The 21,913-nt window shown below is 33.8% G+C and overlaps 1 protein-coding gene across 1 annotated transcript; it reads right to left on the bottom strand.

Moving 5' to 3' along the window:
* Positions 1–14,570: 14,570 nt before the first annotated feature.
* LOC127084727 (NAD-dependent protein deacetylase SRT1) lies at positions 14,571–21,562 on the bottom strand. The gene is made up of 14 exons (XM_051025234.1): positions 21,231–21,562; positions 19,696–19,725; positions 19,501–19,593; positions 19,118–19,237; positions 18,800–18,900; positions 18,353–18,461; positions 17,793–17,872; positions 17,513–17,591; positions 16,500–16,553; positions 16,295–16,391; positions 16,089–16,171; positions 15,433–15,500; positions 15,208–15,310; positions 14,571–15,083 (listed from the first exon to the last, which is right to left on the bottom strand). The coding sequence occupies exons 1-14, from the start codon at positions 21,327–21,329 to the stop codon at positions 14,784–14,786; spliced, it is 1,416 nt and encodes a 471-aa protein (XP_050881191.1). The 5' UTR covers positions 21,330–21,562; the 3' UTR covers positions 14,571–14,783.
* Between the last annotated feature and the right edge of the window lie 351 nt (positions 21,563–21,913).

Genomic DNA, 21,913 nt, shown 5'->3' with positions numbered 1-21,913 from the left:
ATAGTTTGATTAAGATGAGACAAAGAAGACACTCTCCAATTGCTTACAACTCGACACGATCAAAATACAATAAATTTAGATAAGCAGGTCAACCAAATATTAGTTAATGTTAATGTTAATAGGTCCACCCAGTAAATAAGTTGGTAACACACCACCCCACTGAGTCAAACAATGGTGTGACAAAAACCTGCCTCCAAAAGAAGGCCCATGATCCATGTGTCATAAGTATAGGAAGGTATGTTACATTAATGGAAACATGATCACTGATTATTCTTTTGTTTTGAAAAGTATTAGATAAAAAGTTTTTTATTTATAAAAATGTATTATGAAAATTTAATAAAAAATAATAGAATAGAAGAATATAGAAGAATGAGAAAAAGTAAAAAAAGTAATTTATTATATTATTCATATGTTGAGTGAATGATTCAAATACAATATGAATCTTATTTATATATAATAAATGGAAAATTAATAAATCTCATAATTGATGGACATCCATAATCATGACAATCATTCCATATATAACACTCTTCATTGAATGTCCATAAAAAATATGTCTCGTTAAAATCTTACTAGAAAAAAAAATAGAAAAAATTTTAGTGAAGAAAAAAGAGTACAATATTCTTTGTGAGGGAACTACCTCGTTACTAATCAATACAAATTATTACAAATAAAAAAGAAAATTATAGGGAGACAATCATCCAATATTCATAATAGTCACCCTTGGATGTTTGTTTAGGATATGTTTCGTTAAAACCTTACTAAAAATATCTCAGTGAAAAAATTTAGTGAAAGAAAAAGAGTACAATACTCGTTTAAGATAAATTCATTTCTCCCCCTCATGTGAACGGTCATTTATTCGATGATGAAGACCAATTTTCCGTACTAGTTGGTTAAAAGTTTTATTTGGGAGTGACTTTGAGAAAAAGTCTAGAAGATTATCATTTGAAAGAATTTGTTGGGCGTTGATATTACCACTCTTTTGAAGATTGTGAGTGAAAAAGAATTTGAAGATATGTATTTTGTTGGGTCTCCTTTAATGTAACCATCTTCCAATTGAGTGATGCATACAATATTATCTTCATATATGTATGTTGTATTTATTTTTCTGAAAGACAAACCATGAGTCTCTTGTATGTATTGAATTATGGATCTCAACCAAATGTATTATCTAGTTGCCTCATGTAGTGCTGGAAGTTATGTAAGATAATATGGAGTTGTTGCCATGGTTCGTTGCACAAATATCCATGAAATAGTTGTTCAACCGTAAGTAAACAAAATATCATGTTTGTGATCTACAATTATGAGGATCAGACAAGTAAATTGCATTTGCATAATCTATTAATTCTAATTTGGATACTTTTAAATAAAACTAACTCATATATATTATGCCTCTAAGATAATGAAGTATATGTTTTACTTCGTTCCAATGTCTTTGTGTAGGTGAAGAACTATATTTTTCTAATAGAGTTAAAGAAATTAACATATCATGGTGTGTATAATTAGCAAGATAGGCCGGTGCTTGTATTACACTAGGACATGGTACTTCATGACCAATTAGTTTTTCATCATCTTCTCGAGGTCTAAAAGAATCGTATGTACATCCCATGATCTAACATCATAGAGGTAGACAACATACGAGATTTGTCCATATAGGAACATTTTAACATTTTTGCTATATACGAGATTTGTCCATATAGAAACATTTTAACACTTTTTCTATATAATTTTTTTGGTGTATAAAAGTTTCGTTGTTTAAATATTCATTTAGTAAAGACTTTTTCTTCGCAAGTCCTTCATCTTAAATAATTTCTTTAAACAATTTATAACTTTTGGAAGTTCTTCAAAAGTTCCAATAATATTTATGTCACCCACATGGGTATCTATTATATCAAATTTGTTTCGAAATATTTTCATAAAAATACAACGACATATGGAGTTATTTGTATATCTCTCCCTTAGCAAATATTCACTGAGACAATTATACCACATGTGTCCATATTGTTTTAACTCATAGAAAGACTTGTTCAATTTGATGGAGTAACTTTCTCGAGATCCAAAATTATGTATCTATGACATATTAAACCCTGTAGGGAGTTTTAATAAATATTACTATCAAGTGAGTCGTATAAATAAGATGTCACAACATCCATCATGTTCAAATTAAGTCCTTCATGTTCTACCGGGTTAATTAAATATCGAAAATTAATTTAATCCATTATATGTGGGTATGTTTAATCAAAATCAATCTTTATTTATAACATTCTTATTTTGCTTTTTTCATAAGAACTCATTTATATCCAATTGGTTTCACACCTTGATGTGTTCGGACTACAGGTCCAAAAGAAAGTCACTTGTAAAGTGAGTTTAATTCTTCTTCAATTGAATCTAATCATTTTGACCAATTCTCACTTTGTCTACAATCTCTTATAGACTTTGATTCATGATCCTCATTATCATTTATCATCTTTAGCGCTATATTTTATACAAAGACATTGTCAATATTGACTTTATTTTGGTTTCATCATATTTCATTTATGACATAATTTATCGAGATCTCTTTATTTTGATAAATTTCAGATACTTTGTTAGTTATTCTAGAACTAAAAATAAATTATGTCATACTACTTTTAAAGTTTTCATATCCTCACTTGAGTCATCTTTTATTTTATCTCATTTTCTTGTAGAAGACTTTTAATATTTGAACCAACTTGTCTAACACGCTTCATATGCGGTTTCAACTCATTTGCAATATTAGATTGTCAAACAAGAGAATCTACTTTGATTGGAGTATTAGCAGATGATAATTGATTTTATAAACTTTGCAAATAAAAAATGTATTGAACTTTTGGTTCATATATGTTTATAAGAGAATCAAGATACAATTTACTTTAAATTATTCATTTGAACTTCTAATACACTCTTTAGCCGCTTAAACTCCCCTCCAAATATTGAGAAAATTAATTTCTCAATTCACAATCAGCCTATCAGGCTGCAATCAAGTATACAACTATTTGTTCAAATTATATCTCAAAAATGAGATTCATATCAAATATTTTTTCAATATTCTTTCAGAACTCATCTTAGTGTATTATATTGGAGCAATTGAAAAATACACAACACATCCAAAAGTTCACTTATATAAGAAATATCAGGTTATTAACCTGAAATAAATTATACATGGAGATACATATGGTAATGTGTTGGCTTAATGCGAATAAATATCTTAATATTCATATATTGTGTGTTTCTAATATCTAATTTAGAATTTATGATCTCACAAGTATCATCAATCATATAATTAACTTTAGACGTCTAAAGAATGAATCTTCAAGTCCATTTTTTTATGAACATGTGCGACAAGATGCTCAATATCAATTTTAATAATATATATGATACTTATCAAGAAAGTTTTAAAAATTTTAAAAAATGAGATCTTAGTCTGAGAAAATAATCTCACAACTTCTGATTGTGAGTAAACTATAAACATTTGCATGACATTTTAGTCGATGCAATAATTTATGTCATAAAAAACACAATTTCTCAGAACTTTTAATTTAATTTAAAAAAACAGAAAATGTATTAGATTGAAGAAACTTATGGTTCTTCAATATTAGTTTTCGCATCATAATACATATGCATGATATTTTAGTTGAGAAAACAATTTCACAAACTTCTTAGAAACTTTTGACTCTTCAATATTAGTTTATGTATCATATTATATCTGAGATAACTCAACCGATTTTACCAACGACAAATTAAAATTTGAAATATAAACTTCTTATTTATATAATACATGTATTTCAATTATTCTAATCCGTTTGAATCAACAATGAATAAATATAATTTTAAATTTGTTATAATGCAAATAAAAATAGATATTGTAAAACAATTTATGGACATGATTATATAATTTGATAATTTTAAGAAAATAATTTATTCACTCAAATCACGACTAAAATTTATCTTTATAAGTATATGTTACAATCTTAGGTATTTATTAAAAGATAAGAAGATGAAATGAAGAAAAAAAATTAAAGGATGTCTTAAATGAGTCGACATGTATACGAGTTAGTTTTTATTCACTCACTTCATGATTTATTTTCTTATAAAGTACAATGAGAACAAAAATTAGTCCCAATCTTAATAAATTAGTCCCAAGTTTATAACATTAAATTATGAAACAAATATTAAATTAATCAGATTAATTTTGTCAATCTTAATAAATTAATCACAAATTAGAAATATTAAATTATAAAATAAGTATTTGTCCATCTTAATAAATTTATAATCAAAGATTTTATTTTACTTGTATATGTTCTAAAAACACACTGTATACCAAAAAAAATCAAAACTAAAACTATCAAATACAATAAATTATCATATTAGAGAGAATAAAATCCCTATCAAATTTTAAATACTATCAAATAAAATAAAATTATTATGTAAGTAAAAATTTTATTTTTCTCACCTCTCTTTCGAATAAAACATATAAAATTTTTAATCAGAAATATTTATAAGGAATATGAGTTGTTCAAAAACTATAAAAATGATTGGATCATAAATATATATATATATATATATATATATATATATATATATATATATATATATATATATATATATATATATATATATATATATATATATATATATATATATATATATATATATATAGAATTATTTGTGTCATCCTTCTAGGATGCTTCATGAGTATGGTATAAATCTTTACATATTTTTTATGTGATCCTTCTGGGATATTTTATATATATATATATATATATATATATATATATATATATAGAGAGAGAGAGAGAGAGAATTATTTGTGTCATCCTTCTAGGATGCTTTATGAGTATGGTATAAATCTTTACATATTTTTTATGTGATCCTTCTGGGATATTTTAATAGTATTCATACAAATTAATGTAGGTTATAAATGCGTAGTTTTTCAGAAACTCGGGTACAGTATAAATGAGTAGTTCTTCAAGAATCTAATCGCAAATCTTTTATTAAAAACTAAACTTTGTAGATGTATGCAATTTTTTGAAATTACTTAAATACTTATTTTGTTATAATCTTCAATAACTTTATCATACATGTTATTTATAATTCATGATAAAAAAAAAACTCTTATCCATTGTGAAGTCCTTCGAAGGCATAGATGCTTGATAAGTTATTTGGGAACTATATAACAAACACATTCTTATCCTTTGAGATTATTGATAAGTTCTTTAGAAACCATATAACAAACTATTGATATTCTTCAATGATACTTGATAAGTTTTTCAGAAATTATATAATAAACAATTATTTTTCTATCCTCAATGGATGATTCATATGTTCTATCGAAATTAACAAACTCATTTATTTTGTAATCCTTCCGGGATTATTGATAATTTAATAAAATATAATATCAAAATTTAACCCGGATAATAAATAAGAAAAATAATAAAATAATGAACTAATATTACCTGTGATAGTTAGGGTTTTAATTTTTGTCCTTTTAAGATTTGATAGAGTTTCGTGTTTTGTCCTATTAAGGTTTGGTAGAGTTTTGTACTGTGTTATGAAATTAATAAGAAGAAATATAATTGAAGAGTAGAGACGAAGGAGAGAAAGAGAAGAAAATAGTTTATTATATTATTCTCATTTTAAATGAGTGATTTAAATACAATGAGTTATATTTATAGAACATATATGATAAATAAATAATTAATCAAAAAATTTCTAATTGATGTATATCCATAATTATGATATTCATGTCATTTATAACAAAAGATATCTATTAATTTATTTTTGAAGTGTGAAAAAATGTGACAATTAATTTGAGTGCTTATATAAATTTAAAGCGGTGACAAATCAAATCCACGTTACTAATAGTAGGGATAAAAGGATTCTTTCTAGCACAAATGAGATTGAGCAGCACTTTGAACAATTCTTTAAGTTTATCTTCTACAACAACAATAACTGATACGCCAACAACTATAATTGTTACGCTAATTCCATGGTACAAGATAGTATTTTCCATATGCACTACTATGAAAAACACATATCACAACGGTTGGAAAATGGAAACCACCATATCAGACGAATCATTGTGAGATAAGGTATGATTGTATGTATAATGCTTTTTACCATGGATGTGCGACCGTGATTGTATCTACATAGCACGCTGCCTACTATAACAACTCCTTTAAACAATCGTTGTGATATCCTTTAATGCAAAATATTTAACAATGGTTGTGCTAAATAACCGTTGTAATATATAGACCTGAGTTTATTATAAATTATGTGAGATGTTTATTTCACCAATGCTCACTAAACATATAATCTTTCAATCTGCACTAGAACATTATAATATAACAAATTAAGTTATATTAGAGGAACAAATTCATGTTCAATGCTTGAGAAGAGATCTTCAACTCCTTATCCGCATTTTGCTCTTTAACCGTCAGAACTTGATTTAGTAATTGTAGTTTTTCAACCGCCCCTGCCTTCACCTCTAGTTCTTTTTGTAAAATATTACCTACTTTGAAAACAATATTAGAGGTGGAGAGAAGCGGTTGAAGACCTACAGTCATTAAACCAAGTTATAACTATCAAAGAGCAACATGCAGTTAACGGTGTGAAGAACTATTGTCAAAAATTGAATGTGTACTTATTTTCTAATACAACTTTATCTATCATATCATAATTTGCTAATGCAGTTTGAAAAGTTATATATTTGGTAAGGGGTTGAAAAAAACACTCAAACCACATAATATATAATAAACTCATCTTTTAAACAAACATTAACAACAACATTCATCAATAATAAACCATAAACAACAAATACAACATATCAAGTCATATAATGCTTTAGAAACGTACCATGCATGTCCCATAATGGCGTGTCCACAATGAAATAAGGATAAAGCTAAATTTAGAACATCAAACTTAACATCCCTACCTACAAGTTTGCAACGCTAACTTTGGCTTCGTCCTCTTTATTGAAACAAGTATCCCTTCCTATAAGTCAAAACAAACAAAAAAAGTTCATACATCATGAAACAAGCTATTGAAATAGATTTTGAAAAAAAATATATAGAGAAAACGAACCTATAAATACTCATTGGTTAAGATTTGATGTTATGGTTTCATTTTGGGGTTTTCATATGAGAGAGGCGAGTGACAAAGTTGTTAGGGTTTCGTTTGGAGAGAGACGAGTGAAATAGTTGTCAGGGTTTTGTTTTGAGAGAGACGGTTGTTATGTACTTAAGCGAGAGATAATTTCTCTTATATATAAATAAGTATCACCTCTCATCATGGTTGGTAATAAAAACCATGGTGATATACATTGGCAATCATATTTTTATCACGATAAATGAATAATTATTGGTGTTGGGATTCAAACCATTTCACTCTATGTACCTTTCACTACGGTTGCTTCATTTGACCGTTGTGACATGTCCTTTAGTAAATACAAAAAAAACACCCATAAATAAACTATTACCATTGTTAACACTATGACCATTGTAAAATTGGTGTTACGAAAGTTCTATTTTGTAGTAGTGATGGTTATAAGTGAAGATATTGAATCTTTGACAAAAGTTCCATCTAAGGGAGAGATTAAGGCTTTAGTACTTGCGATGAATGGTGATGGAGCACCGGGTCCGGATGGTTTCAATGGTCATTTCTATCAATTCTTTTGGTATGTTCTCAAGGGAACTCTAAACAACCCGCCAACCCTTAAGGAGTTTAGTAGAGTTACCACTCGTGAAAGTTGTCAGTGGGGCATTTTTGAGTACTTTGGGTACTCAATGGTCACCCTAGAATTGTTAAGTTTTATTGACGAGTTGTTTAGAGTTCCCTTGAGAATTCCGTGGAATTATTGAAATTGTTTTGAGAGTTGAGAGATGTTGTGAGCGCTTTTTCAGAACTCTTTTGAGTTATAAATAATATAATAAAATTTCAAGACTTTTTTAGCAATTTTTGATGTCGGTGACCTATTGGTAACCTTAGTGTCACTTTTGAGTAAATTGAGTTAAACTGTCAGTCCTTAGAGTTAGTAGAGTTATCACTTATGAAATGTTACCCTTATAACACTTTTGAATACTTTAGAGTACGTTTGGGGCACTCTAGAGTCATTTTGAGAACTGAGAGGTATTGAGTTTTTTTTTATAGTTTTTTTTTAGGATTCTGATGAGTTGTGACTAATATAATAAAATTTTGAGAATTTTTTATGCATTAGAATTTTGAGTAATAAGATACTTTACTCTTTTTAATGAAAAATAAATATATTTTAAAAAACGTATTTTTGGAGATTAGTAATCTGAAAGGATTACAGTGACGGTCTGGAATTGGCGATTTTAGAGATTAGTAATCCGGAGGGATTACAGTGATGACCTGTGATTTAAAACATATGGGTTCAAGAGTGGAACCTTGTGATGATGTTTTTGATGATGATGATAACTCTAAGGGCTCTAGTGTTATCACGTACTACTCGTCAATGAACTGTTGAATTACTTCCACGTTGATGAGGCCTCCAAGTGCAAATTTCTCACGTTAACTTTGATCGGACCATCCAAGTTATGGTTCAATGCTTTGCCGAATATGAGCGTTGAGTCATGGATAGACTTCTGCGAGAGATCCACATTCCACTTCACTACCCGAAAAAGGCATCCAGTGACGGTAGCTTCCTTGAGTGTGATCACTCAAGTAAAGAATGTGGTCTTAAGTCTTGCATCAACTGATTCACAAAGGTGGTCGCCGAAGTAGAATGAGCCATATAAGGGCTCTAGTGTTGGATTTTCGAAAATGGTCTCTTGCGGGACAACCCCTTCAGAAAGAAGTTAGGGAGGAAATAAGCACACATCATGCAAGAGATGTTGAGCAAGGCTCAGTCTTTCATCAACCTTGAGGAAAACTCGAACACCCAGTTCAATAACCTGGTCTCTGTCGATACTAATTCTAGTCACCCGACCAGGAAAGAGTCTCATTGGTAGAAGGATGAATCAGATCGAGGAACACATGACCGGTGCGAAAAGTACACATTATTGAATGGCTCACAAGAAAAGATATATCAAGATTGTGATAAAACAAAGTTCTAGGAATGAGGAATTAGGTCTCATTTTCCCATTAGAGAGTCATTCCGAACATACAAGATCAAAGGGTTGCGACCATAACACAGATAACTGCATACAGATGTAAGATACTATTAAGAGGCTAATTAAGAGAGGCTGACTATTAGAGTACATTAAGGGAGGTAATCAGAAAAGCGAAGAATTTAAGAATAAGTCCCCCTCAAAAGTTGCGGACGTTGGGACCAGCGGAGAAGATAAAGAAGCTAGCAAGGGAAAACGCAAGTACATCGCTACTATTACTAGAAAGGCGCCTTGAGCTAACCTTTCGTCTAAGGGAATGGTGAATATAAATATCACTAAGATGATGATCGTTCGTAAGAAGGATGAAAGTACGTCGATAAAAATCCCCAACCGGCCAATGCAAGGGTACCGAGATTCGGAGAAAGTTAGAGGAACCCTAAATAAAATCTTTCCCTTAATGATCACAACTAAGATCGCACATTTTGACGTCTCACAAATTCTTATCGACGGGGGTAGATCATGATATATCGTGTACTTCAAGTTGTTTGAGAAGATGGGCATTGAAAGAGGAAGCTTATGACCGTATGAAGGCTCAAACCTGTAGATATTCAATGGTGCAACAACCCGTATGTGGGGATACGTCGAGTTAATGATATCCCTGGGAGATGGGAAAGACGTCTGGTTCCTCAATCCATAGTTCCCTGCGGTCCCTTGCAGGAGCTTCTACAATTGTATTCTTGGAAGACCTTTCTCATCCACCTTGGACGTCATAGCCTCATTGATCCATCTTAAGCTCAAATACCATAATATTTAAGGAGAGTCAATCACCATTAATGTCGATCTCGAAAGAGAAAAGAGAATCTATCAAGCATTCCAACGAGACTAAGGAGAAGTAAAAGCGATGGAAATCAGCATAACATCCCATCTGGCCAGCTTATAAGTATGAACGTTCAGACTCCTAAAAGTGGTTGATACAGTGGAAGCAAACATGAAGAATAAGTGGTGGCTAGTCCGCCTGGTTATGTTTTATTTTCTATTCACATTAGACGTTATGTATGTATAATCACATTCTTTGGATGTAGGATTAATCCCCAAGTATTAATAAAATGTTGCAAGTTCTGAAATATTCATTTCTTTCTCATTGTGTAAGGTAACGCCAAGTCCGGGGTACGATTAAAGGGATCGACGCTCCAGCGCAAAGACTCAAAGGTGTTGTCGTAAATGCCACATGTGTACAACTATAACAATCAATTTCTCACAATGTAAAGCGCTCACACAAAGAAACTCAAGGGTGTTGTCGCAAACACCATGTGCATGTGACTACAACAATCATTTTCCCACAGTGTAAAGCACTTACAATAACGGTCCACCCCCTCTGGAAGTTAGCCACCCTAGAAGCCGTAGTGGATTGGCCTCCTATCAACCTCGAACCGAGTTTTCTCCTGGACAAGGGAAGAGGAACTGAACATTGACCGGGAACGGTCTCAGAGACGTTCAATAAACTTTGAGATAAGACCTCGTAAGTTTGCACGGAATGCAGAGCCTCGCACTGAAGATCATGAAAACATACCTCAAATAGGTATACACTTCATTACAAATATACACACATCTATTTCTCTATTAAAAATATACTTTACACATAGGATATGGAAAAAATGAATAGGGGGAAAGTTACCCCAGCAGAGAAATAACCTCTTCATCTTTTCCCATCTAATCCGAGAAAATTGGTTCCCTCAAAATACACAGAAGATGGTGAAAATTTTCCACTTACTACAAGGCATTCTCGAAAGACTGTGAAACATCCCCAAGGTTAGGGATCATACAATCAGTTAAATGTTGAGCCAAAAAGGAATTCTCAAGACGCAAAGCTTCTAGTTCTCTTTGAGCCTCCGAAAGAGATGCCTGAGTATTTGCTAAGGTAGTACGGGAAGAAACTATAGACTTGTCCTTCCTTGCTACACCCTCACCAAAATAGTCACCTAGTCGGTAAGAGACCCATGGAGATTAAGGGGACGTAAAGCGTCACATATCCCAATAAGAAAAATGGAAGTTGTTTGTATTTCTTGCAAGTATGCATCTCGTTTGAGCGTTAAGTTACAAACATTTTCCTCCAACTGACATTTCTCTTTGCCCTGCTGGTCATACCAAAGGGCGTCCCAGCGACCGGCTCCACCAAGGGCCAAAGCAGTAGATGCGTGCCAGGTGTGACACACCAAGTTCGCCAGTTCTTCCTCCAAGGCATGTTCAAGCATGTCAACCAAGTACATGCAGTCTTCCTCTAAAGGAGTAACCCGACATTCCTTAAGAGGACATGGACACGACCTCGTCAACGGCATGCGGATCGAAGGATCTGAAGCAGTAACACCAAGTGGGCCGACTACAATTCTCCCTGGCCAAAATCCCAATCGTAAGAGATGGGGCACCCCCTCATCTTTTATTGATTATGCACGAAATCGTTACCGAAATAAATATATCATATGCAAGTAAGTTGAAGACGAAGTAGCCAAAAGCTTCCAAGACTTACAAAAAATAATCTTCATTTGTTCCCTAATGCGAACATCCATCATTAAATAGGTGTTGATGAGGCGTTTCGGGTGTTTTCGAAAAGCTTCTTCTCGAGGAGTAACGCCCCTAGGAAAACTTAGATCTTTAACGAAATTCACTAGTCGTTTCTTCAGGGACAGTCTTCTTGAGAAAGGTTCTCCACATTGTAAATGTACAACCCATTTTCCATAAGGAAATGAACCTCGTTTCAGTACTTGGGAAATAATTGGAACATCTACCCCCACACTCTACCTTCGACAGCACACGTTGTCGCATGAGCCTCTTGGCGGATGAAGGTCGCTAGGAAGAATCAGTTTTCAAAGTGTTGTAAACCATTTGAAAAATCCCAGATGCCATGGAGGGTCGGCACCAGGGAAACCAGACCATGACCACAACCACAAATCTGAAGAGATGAAAGACTTTCACATACACCCAACTCACCTGATGAAGTTGAAAAGGATCCAATATCATATTCTTTAGAACTTCAATATCAAATGGATTGAAATGCAGTTAAAGACCCAAGGTCGAGAAAAGGCATTCATAAAAAGGGATGACACAATCACTGTGTTCCCTGTATATCCCGTCGTTTTCACTAGAGGTCAGAACGTCCCAATCCGAAGATATACCAACATCAAGAAAGGCCCCATCAAGATTACCCTCACGGATGAAGACATAAATGGTTGAAGAATAAACAGAGTCAACCCACGAAGCACAAATATCTTCCTTCGACTTTTAGCTCATGGAAGATATTATTTTCTCTAGGCGCAAAAAAGCGAAGTATCAAAGGAAACAAGGTAACAACGAACTTGGAAAGATAACTCAAAAAAATGGGAAGTTGACTCTTCAAGAATTGTATGTTAGCATGTAAAGGAAAATAGACACTATCGGTGTTTCAAATCACTTACATGCAACGCAAGTATTTATGTTCCCAAGAGTCATTATAAGAGTACCTCCGAAAAGACGTTTGAAGAATATGATGCATTAAATGTACGGATTCCAAGACCATAACGCCTTCTCTTTACTTATAATGGCAGTAGAGGAAGCAGTCAGTCACCGAGGCGAATTTGACAAACCCTTGCACTACTATGCAAAAACAAGGGCTTAGGGAGAAATTGTTTCGGGCCGACCATTCAAAAAGAGATGAAACGTGTCTTGAACATTCTCAGCACATGAGAGTTGTCTTATCGATGCATGTAAGTGATCCATGTTCTAGATACATCCAACGACTCCCCGTATTGCACGCCAAACAAATAACAGGTTGTTAGAATCGTTCCATTACAAATAGAAAGCACGTCAATTCAGGTAGACAATTTCAATTCACTCATCTCCTTCACATACAAATTTGAGGATTGGAGTGCTAACCTTGTAGGTCCACCCCCTCACCACCCTTTCAAAAGTTCAGATCCACTATAATCCTCTGTAATCACTGATTCTCATTCAATTTCTGGTTCCACAACAGAATAATATATGTACGAGGATAATTTAACTATGCCCAAATACTCTAACAATGGGTGGCCGCCTGGAAGCGGAGAGACAAGTTGCCCATAAGCGATGACATAGGTCGCCCCATAGGATCACCCGAATTAACTCCACTACCCATTTACTAAATAAATGTGGGAAATACGTGTCCAAACGATAACTGTCTTAGGAGAGAACCAAGGAGGTAAAATTGTATCCCCCGTGATCCAAGAGAGAATGGATCTTTCCTCCCTACTTTTTTTAGAGTTGGTAATTACTCTCGATCCCAGACCCAACGAACCTCTATAAATATTCCAGTCTTGAAATTGAAAATGGGATGGAATCTCTCCTAGAAACTCATACACATAGCTTCTCACCACTCTGCGTGAACTAACCATAAACATTATCAACAACCTTAAACATCATAGACATTCCTCCAAATATAACTTTACCTGCATTGTACTTTTTTAGCAATGACAATCGGCGCCCACTATAGGCTCCGATAAAACTAACTTGGACCATAATCATTGTCACTCACCAACCATCTCAGTTACCTTCTCCAACACAATGCCATTGCCAACACCATCGCTTGAGGGTTTGTCGGCTGGGGAGAATCCAGCTCTTCCAGCCCTAAGGCAGACATGGAGAATGAGCCAGAATTCAAAATTACATTTTCATACAAGAATTCTATTGGCATCCTACCTCATAACAGCGATCTCATGATCATCACAGTGCATTATAACAACTAGGATGTAAAGCAAGTGTTATCGATCTCAAAAGCTCAGTGGTCGTCCTATTTTGGGACGCTTTTAAGAGACTCTGACTTGATCTGGATGACGTCCGGATGTTCCCAAACTCCTTGATCAATTCTCTCTCTACCCATTTACTAAATAAATTAGTAAAAAGAAATATAGATATACATTTCCGCCTATGAACTTTATGTAGTCAAAATAAGAAGGAAAACTTATTTGTGAAGGTTTAAAAAAATATGAAATAGAATCTTGAATAACTTTTAAGATTCTGATTATATGTATAAAATATTACACTCTGAAAGATAACTTTCAAAGAGTGCCTTTGGAAGATAATTTTCAAAAAGGAGATTTTCGAGTTTTTACAAGATACGTGAGAAATACATAGCATGGAATGAGAATTTTTTTTTAAAAATGGTTCATGTGAACTAATTTTTTTTGCAGTCTGCCATGAGTCTAGCCTGGACTAATTTCTAATAATCTATGAAAACACATAGTTTTTCACTCGACACAGAACTAATCAAAACCTATAAATAAAAAGGAAACATTAATAGCTATTAGATGCTGCAATATGCCTAATTGCTTCTATTTTGTTGTCTTACTCATCACACATGAAAATGATTGCTCAAAGGTTTTTCATATTATTTCTCATGAAAACACATTTCTTACCTAATTGCAACACCATATGAATCATTCCATATACTCATCATTTGTCAAACTAACCAAAAAAACATTACAAAAGCCACACCAAGATTACACACTATATATATATTCAGTAATTAGTTATTATACAAAAGAGTTTTTCAGCATCATGGCCACCATTTAGGGAAAAAGACTGAGTGTAACATCTAACAAAATTCACTCAGTCTCTACATTTTGTCAATCCTGTCAGTTCTCTAATGTTTGGTATCATACTTACAGAACCTACCTCTTTCTATCTATTAATTCATTCCTTCTTTGATATCGATTTACCCTTAGAAACTTTCGAACGCTTCCAAGACGATCCTGTGCCGATCATGATATCTTTTCTCTTTTTAAGATCACAGTTGGTTAGAGAATCGGGGACTGGTTTGCTGTAATGAACAACGTTGGTTACGATTGCATAGGTAGTAATGTCGCTTCTAGGACTCAAGATGGTTTTTCTCTCGATAACGGCATTCTGACCGCATTTTGACTCGAAGACTGCCTTGTCTCTCAGCTTTTGGAATATGACATCTTTGTCGAAGTTGAAGCAGTCAGTTGAGCTCTGTAAGAATTGAATTTTCAGGTAAGTCATTTTCTATAACATCTGGCCCTTGACAAATTTTATGAATAATGAAAAACTTTACTTCTTCCGGTCAAATAATAACAAATATTTTTACAGGTCTCACCATAAAATCGATCGGGACATCAACTTCAAGAGACGAGCAACCACAGCCTTCACCAAAATTGAGGTTTAGAACCATTTCAAAAGTTTTGTTATATGCTGTTCTTCTAAGACATCATACATCAAAATAAGTATTAAAATTTAAGCAACGGAAAGATATCAAGAATTTAATGAACTCTAAGATACTGATTAAAGGAAGAAACAAAATCACATTGCAAAAGTGTGGGACCTTTTAAGCCGAAAGGGTTGCTTATCCAGAATGGCTTCTTTGAAACCTTCCTTGTCCGAGAAGGAAACCTGCAGACAAGGACAGATATGCTAGTCAGTTTCTTTCTACTTTTTTGTTAAGACAACGTGAAGTTGGTGAATGGAATGCAGCTGTGCCAGTAAGGAGATTAGGAACAAGAAAGTTCCTTTCTTACTTTTCCTTGACATGAAACCGGCAGGATTTACTATCTGATTTCACTCGGCTTAATTAACGCACATTCATTAGATCGTAATACAAAAAGCACAAGTTGGAGAGAATCAATCTCTGCCCATTTGAAAATTAGAGATTTTGATATCATGTCCAAAACCATCTTCCCAAAAGCACAAGTTGCTGGTGAAGGCACAAGAAACATTTTATCACGTCTCTGAACAACTCGTAAAATCATAAGAAATTTCCAAACCATGCTATTCTATGTACCAAGTGATCTACATATCCATATTCAATATCTGGTTATTCTTATGACATTCAAAGTGAAGTTTTCCACGAAGTTAAGAAATGAGCAAGAAACCCAACAAAAAGATTCCAAAAAGTCTACAGCTCGTAGAAGTCAATCCAGCCAACATATATAAATAAATGATAAAACAACAGGCAGATATAGATTCAACACGTGAATTCACCTCGACAGACTTGATGAAAGGCAATGCTGCTTTCTGGGCATGAGAACTTGCAACTTGGAGAGTCCAGTTCACGTATCTTTTATCTGCGATGAAAATCGAATCAATTATGTGAGCAAGTCATTCACGTGTCTTGGTATTTTGCATGTGTGGCATCTTGCAGTGTGACACAAATTCTATTATATAAAAAAGAAGCACAGATTATATACCGTTGCTCAAAGCATGCACTACAATAATCTGGAAAAGGTCAATCCTTATGAAAGGAGGAATCCGCAGATTTAGGTGCTCCATGACACCTGCAATTACCTGTTCCAGTTTAAAAACATAAGTAATTCATCAAACAAAGGAAATGGATAACAAGGATTAACACGAATAACCAAATAACTATGGATAGCTAAGCATCTTATCAAATACCTTATCCGAAAACCCATGAATGACTAGAGACGCGTTTTTGTCCTTAGGGGTTTTCTGAAGAGTTCAAAGCATTTATAGTTTAGATGACTAGGATAAACACAGGCATAAAGTATATTAAAAAGAAGAAAGAAAAAAACTGAGACTCCAAAATTAGAAGCATTCAGCATGTTCAGGGATGAAGTTCAGAGATTGAAAGTATAATTACATACTTAACTTTGATAATATCATAGTTGTAGCAATGCATAAATATCCTATAGTTTAGACATATTCTATTGAAAATAGGGCAAATGTAGGATAGTGACCACAGTTAAATTGCAACATCCAAATGCTAGAAATTTAGGGCACTTTTGTGTAGTGTTGCAATGCATAAGCTTGTCAAGGCAGACCTATCTAATCAAACCCGGTCGTTCCGGCCGTTAGCTCGGCACGGAACAGGAAAACCAAGAAAACCGAGGTTGTGCCGTTCCGTCACAGATGAGTGACTCGGCCAGAACAACCACGATAATGGGATTGGATTCGGAACGAGGCCGCTCTGATGTGACCGATCGGGCCGCGTCTGCCATACATGATATTATCCTTAAATTTTTAAGGATAGCAAGGTTATTTTATTGAATTTTATTGACATTTTATTTTATTTTATTGAACTTCATGAATTTTGATTAATTTATTTTAGTTTTTAACAATTATGTTTTCATTAGTATTAACTGTATTAGTGTCTGGCCGTGTCACTAAAATATCTGCCGTTCCGCTCTCCGCTCCTGGTCCGTTTCCTTTTTGGGATGACCGCGCCGCGCCTCTATCCGAGTGATAACATAGAGGCAGACAAGACTTACTTTTTCTATATGATATGATACTATTAACAACATGATCATAGTGACGCACGGGACAATCATAAGGATCTTATTTGAAATAAATTAAATGTTATTCCGGATATTATTGAATGATAGTGTGATGGGATCAACCACCTCATTAACACACAGAAGGTGGTTAGGAGAAAAAAAGGGGAGACAAACCTGGAGATTTACAATGACAACTTTACCTCCGCCACGAAGTGCTTTAAGAGGCAAGTTGCAGGCTGGAGTTATTTGCAGACTGCATAAATAGGGATATATATATTCAAGGTTCTTATTATTTTATGTCCTCCTTTATCGAAAATCCCACAACTTCAAATGTAACATTACCCCCAAATTAGTATGATTCATTTTGAACTCAACTGAACATGCCACAATTACCGAGACGATATGAAAAATGAAAATTGTTGCAGTGATAAGAAATAAATCATGTTGTTATTACCTTGTCCCTAAGCATAACACTATATCTGCCTGTTTGCAGTGCTTCTCAGCAGGATTCATCTCCTTCGGCGGTAATGCATCCTGTACGTACAATGGCATACATAGAGAGATATTCAGATGGAAACATAAATAGGCAGACACATATACGCAAAAAAAAACCTGCGAACCAAACTGAATTGAACTGAAGTTAAAATAACTGAACCATATTGCACAAACAGTTCTAGAACCGAACCATATGGCAAATAAACCAAACCGAAACTGAAAAATACTAAAAACAAGTTTTAGTAGTTCAGTTCTTTAACAAATGGTTCGGTTAACGGTTCGTAATTTCAAAATGGTATACCAAACCAATAATTCTAGTTCGGTTCAGTTCTGAGTAAATTGAAACGGTTCGGTTCGGTTCGAGTGACATTTTAGTATGGTTTGGTTTTCTAACTGAACTGTATCATGAACATTCGCACATATGTTTCGGTGAATGCATGGTGCAATCTGTACTTCTATCATATTACTACATTATTATGTTATTGTACAACTGGGACCTAATGGTGAACAATGTTTTACCTCCCAGTCAAGGACTGTATCCTTAAGTCTTGCCCCACATTTTGCGTCTGAACAGCGCCGTGATGTCTCCTTTAAACCAATAGTTTCTACCTCAAAATCACGAAAGTACCTTAAGAGGTTCAAATCATTCAATTAGATTACAATTCTTTCATGAGGTAAGTTTTTGAAAAACACGAACACAACAGGATTGACTTAATGCAAGAAGTAGACAAATCAGGCCAGGTCTAGAGCAGGATTTATGTAGAAAATATTAGAAATTATAAATGGCTTGTAAAATGTATGAAATGAAATTTTGTTGATAAGAGAACAGTAGTTGTCCTTTTTCACTGATACTCGCTATCATCTGCGCTGTAAATATTCATAACTTTGCAGAAGATATATATGTTGCATATGCATGGAAAAGAAAGCTCGTGCGAAATTAGCATGGAAAGAGTGATAAGATCGTACTCAGCTCCGCATGAAGGGCAAGTTTCCATAAAGGAATTCCCGTGCAGTTCAGACAGTTTTTCCCTTGGTATTCCAGATCGAAGATGGAGACCATCAACATTCTATCATAAGAAAATAAAAGGTTATAAGAATGGCGAAGAAAATTAAATGCTGGATTCTGCTCCAAAGAATGATAATTTCGATTAAAATTGGATGAAACTCTTATTGATGTTTGATTGTGATTTGCGAAAGAACAAGTGGAAACATAGCTAAAACTAAAGTTATCATATATCTAAAGGGAAAAAGTAGATACACAAAATAAAAACGCGGTGATTCTACCTGGCTGATAACAAACTTCAAAATACCAGCCTTTTCTAATTCAACGAGAGACATGTGAGTCAAGCTTGGCACCGCACGGTGAAACGGTAATGATGCTTCAGGCAAGGCTTTACCTTCACGCTGTAATAACAATACAGAACAGAAAATCAGATGAAAAGAGCCGCATAAAATCCATAAACCATAAGAGAAAGGAAGAAGACTACAAGCGAATGAGGACTGACAAACAACGTAGTAGCATCTGAATAATACAGATGCTACAATATTATTCCGTCCACATCACGTCCAAAAACACGTAAACTTACTTCACAACGGTGTGAACAGAAGAAAAAAAAAAGTTAAATTTCCATTATTGATTAAGTATTCACAAACTTCAAAACCATCACCTGAAGTGTCCAAATTCCCTTGGGACCTCGAAAATCAGGTATACCACATGAAGTTGATATTCCTGCACCTGTAAACACTACTAGATGCTTACTCTGCAAGTAGAAAAATAAATACAAGTTAAAGAGGCTATTACATAAAAAAAAACAATAGAAAGGTTCCGAGTATAATCATAAATAAGTAGCCGCAATCGGTACCTTTTTAATCATAATAGCGAGTTGCTCTATCTGCCAAGAGAAAAAAAAATCTTAGTAAATAAATCATGCATTCCAGTTAAGTGAAGGTAATGATTACATTCCATATATGTGTGTATACAATCATTAGAATGTAATGAAGGAAACTTCTCATTAGGGGATAATTGGCACATTGCATTCCAATGCAAAAGATGAGAAACAATTGAAAGAGAACTAACATAACAGATGTAATTGTAAATGTAGATCAAGAGGATGGTTAAGAGAACCCAGACGAAGGGTTCTTGATATTCAATTTAACAACCATCCAGCACCAGAAAAGAGAACCATATTGAAAAAGGGACAGTAAACTTAATGAATAAAACAAACATATTCATGCATATCTGCATTAACATTGTACTGCACAAAAACTCAGTGCTATCAATGGCGGAGTATGTCGTTCATCTAAAAATCTGCCATATAAACATGGTGTTGCGGTCTTGGCGGGTGTGATGTGATAGTTTTTGTGACCTATAGAAAATGGCACGAAATCCGCCGTGATATAACGTCATGGCAGAAATATGACAACACTACATAAGCATATGAACAAACTTCAACAAAATACCATAGAAAAACATTTAAATGGAAAAATTAACTTTCAAAACAACACTGGCCACAATGCATGTAAAATGAAAATCGGTATCCTACTTTACCAGTTGAGACCTCCATATCGGATATTCAATATGATCTGAGTAGTGGCAATAAGCGGGGGATATATCTCTCGAACATGCTAGTTTTGTAGGGTTTAGTTAAACCTCAGAAACACTAAGATGGTACTCGAGTCTATCCTATCCTAGATCTGTTAGGCCATCTATTGTTGGGCCACTTGAGTCACAATCTAGATGTTCCGTCCTAAATGTGAGGGATGTGTGTTGAGAGTCCCACACTGGATGAATAGTTATATGCCCTAAATAAAACCCAATAGCTATGAATCACGGACACCAGACACGACAACACCAATAATAATTTGAGAAAATGAAAAAATTGAACATAATCACAAATGTCGGTGTCGGTGTCCGTGCTTCAGGTTTCAATCGATCAGTAACATCAATTGTGAAATTGACAAAGCCATCATTTGTTGATTATCTATATATAAAAAAATTGCAATGTTATGGTGAAACACAATCCCTAAAATACCTAAACACATATCTGTCAACATTTCAAAATCTCAAAGCATTTCTCACTAAATCAAAACCCTTGTACAACAAAAACAGAATCATCCACAATCATGCATGCTGATTATCAAAACAAGAACCAAATTTCACCCAAATTCAGCACAAGATCACTACCATTATCAATCAATCACGCGGCACATAACAACAAAGGATAATCATAATCATAGAACCCTAAAAGCAACAAAATTTGCACATAATATGAGAGATCATCATCCAGCAAAACTAGTCTATTACAGGCAAAAAGGGCAGAAAGGGGAAGCAACAACAGTGTAAACAATAAGATGAAAAATAATATCAAGAAGGTGAATGGAGCAAAAGGGGACCCACTTTTTCACGCAAAATGGTAGATGGGTCGAAATGTTCAGTCATTCCAACGTTGCCTACATCTTCTATGAAGGAAAGTTTCTCAGCATACCCAAGAGACATGGTTGATTGGTTACCGAGTATGATGCCAGAATAACACAAAGTTAATCACTTTCTCTCTCTCTCTCTCAATCAATCTCTCAGAGGAAATGGGAGAAGAAGGTTTTTGGGATTCAGCAGAGAGAATGAGAATGAGAATGAGAATGAGAAGGTTTTGTTTCTTTGAAGGAGACCCCAAAAGGACAAATATACTAACATTACAATCTACTGTAACAAGGTACAGTACCATCCCAAACCAATTACAACGTTGTGTTTTGTTTTGTTTTTCATTGTTTATCAAAATTTGTTTTATTTTTTATTTTTTATGTTATTCAACTTTATGTTTTTTTCAGCAAATACCAATTTAATTTACCAAATTGTAGGATTGTGTTAACCATAAACCTTAACTGAGTATTAAAATCACTGATTACGGTTATGTTTGGATTTATGGACTAGAGCGGAGTGGAATAAAACCTAATGAAATGAAACAAAATAGAATGAATCATATATTTCATTCTATTATTTGGATATTTTTGTTAATTTGTTGGAATAAAATATAACTAATTACTTCATCATGTTGCATGCACCTTAAATCGGGCGGAATGAAA

Source organism: Lathyrus oleraceus, chromosome 5 (genome assembly GCF_024323335.1).
Source record: "Lathyrus oleraceus cultivar Zhongwan6 chromosome 5, CAAS_Psat_ZW6_1.0, whole genome shotgun sequence".
NCBI classification, from domain to species: domain Eukaryota; kingdom Viridiplantae; phylum Streptophyta; class Magnoliopsida; order Fabales; family Fabaceae; genus Lathyrus; species Lathyrus oleraceus.
The sequence above is the reverse complement of the archived record's forward strand: the minus strand, read 5'-3'. Positions and strand labels throughout refer to the sequence as shown.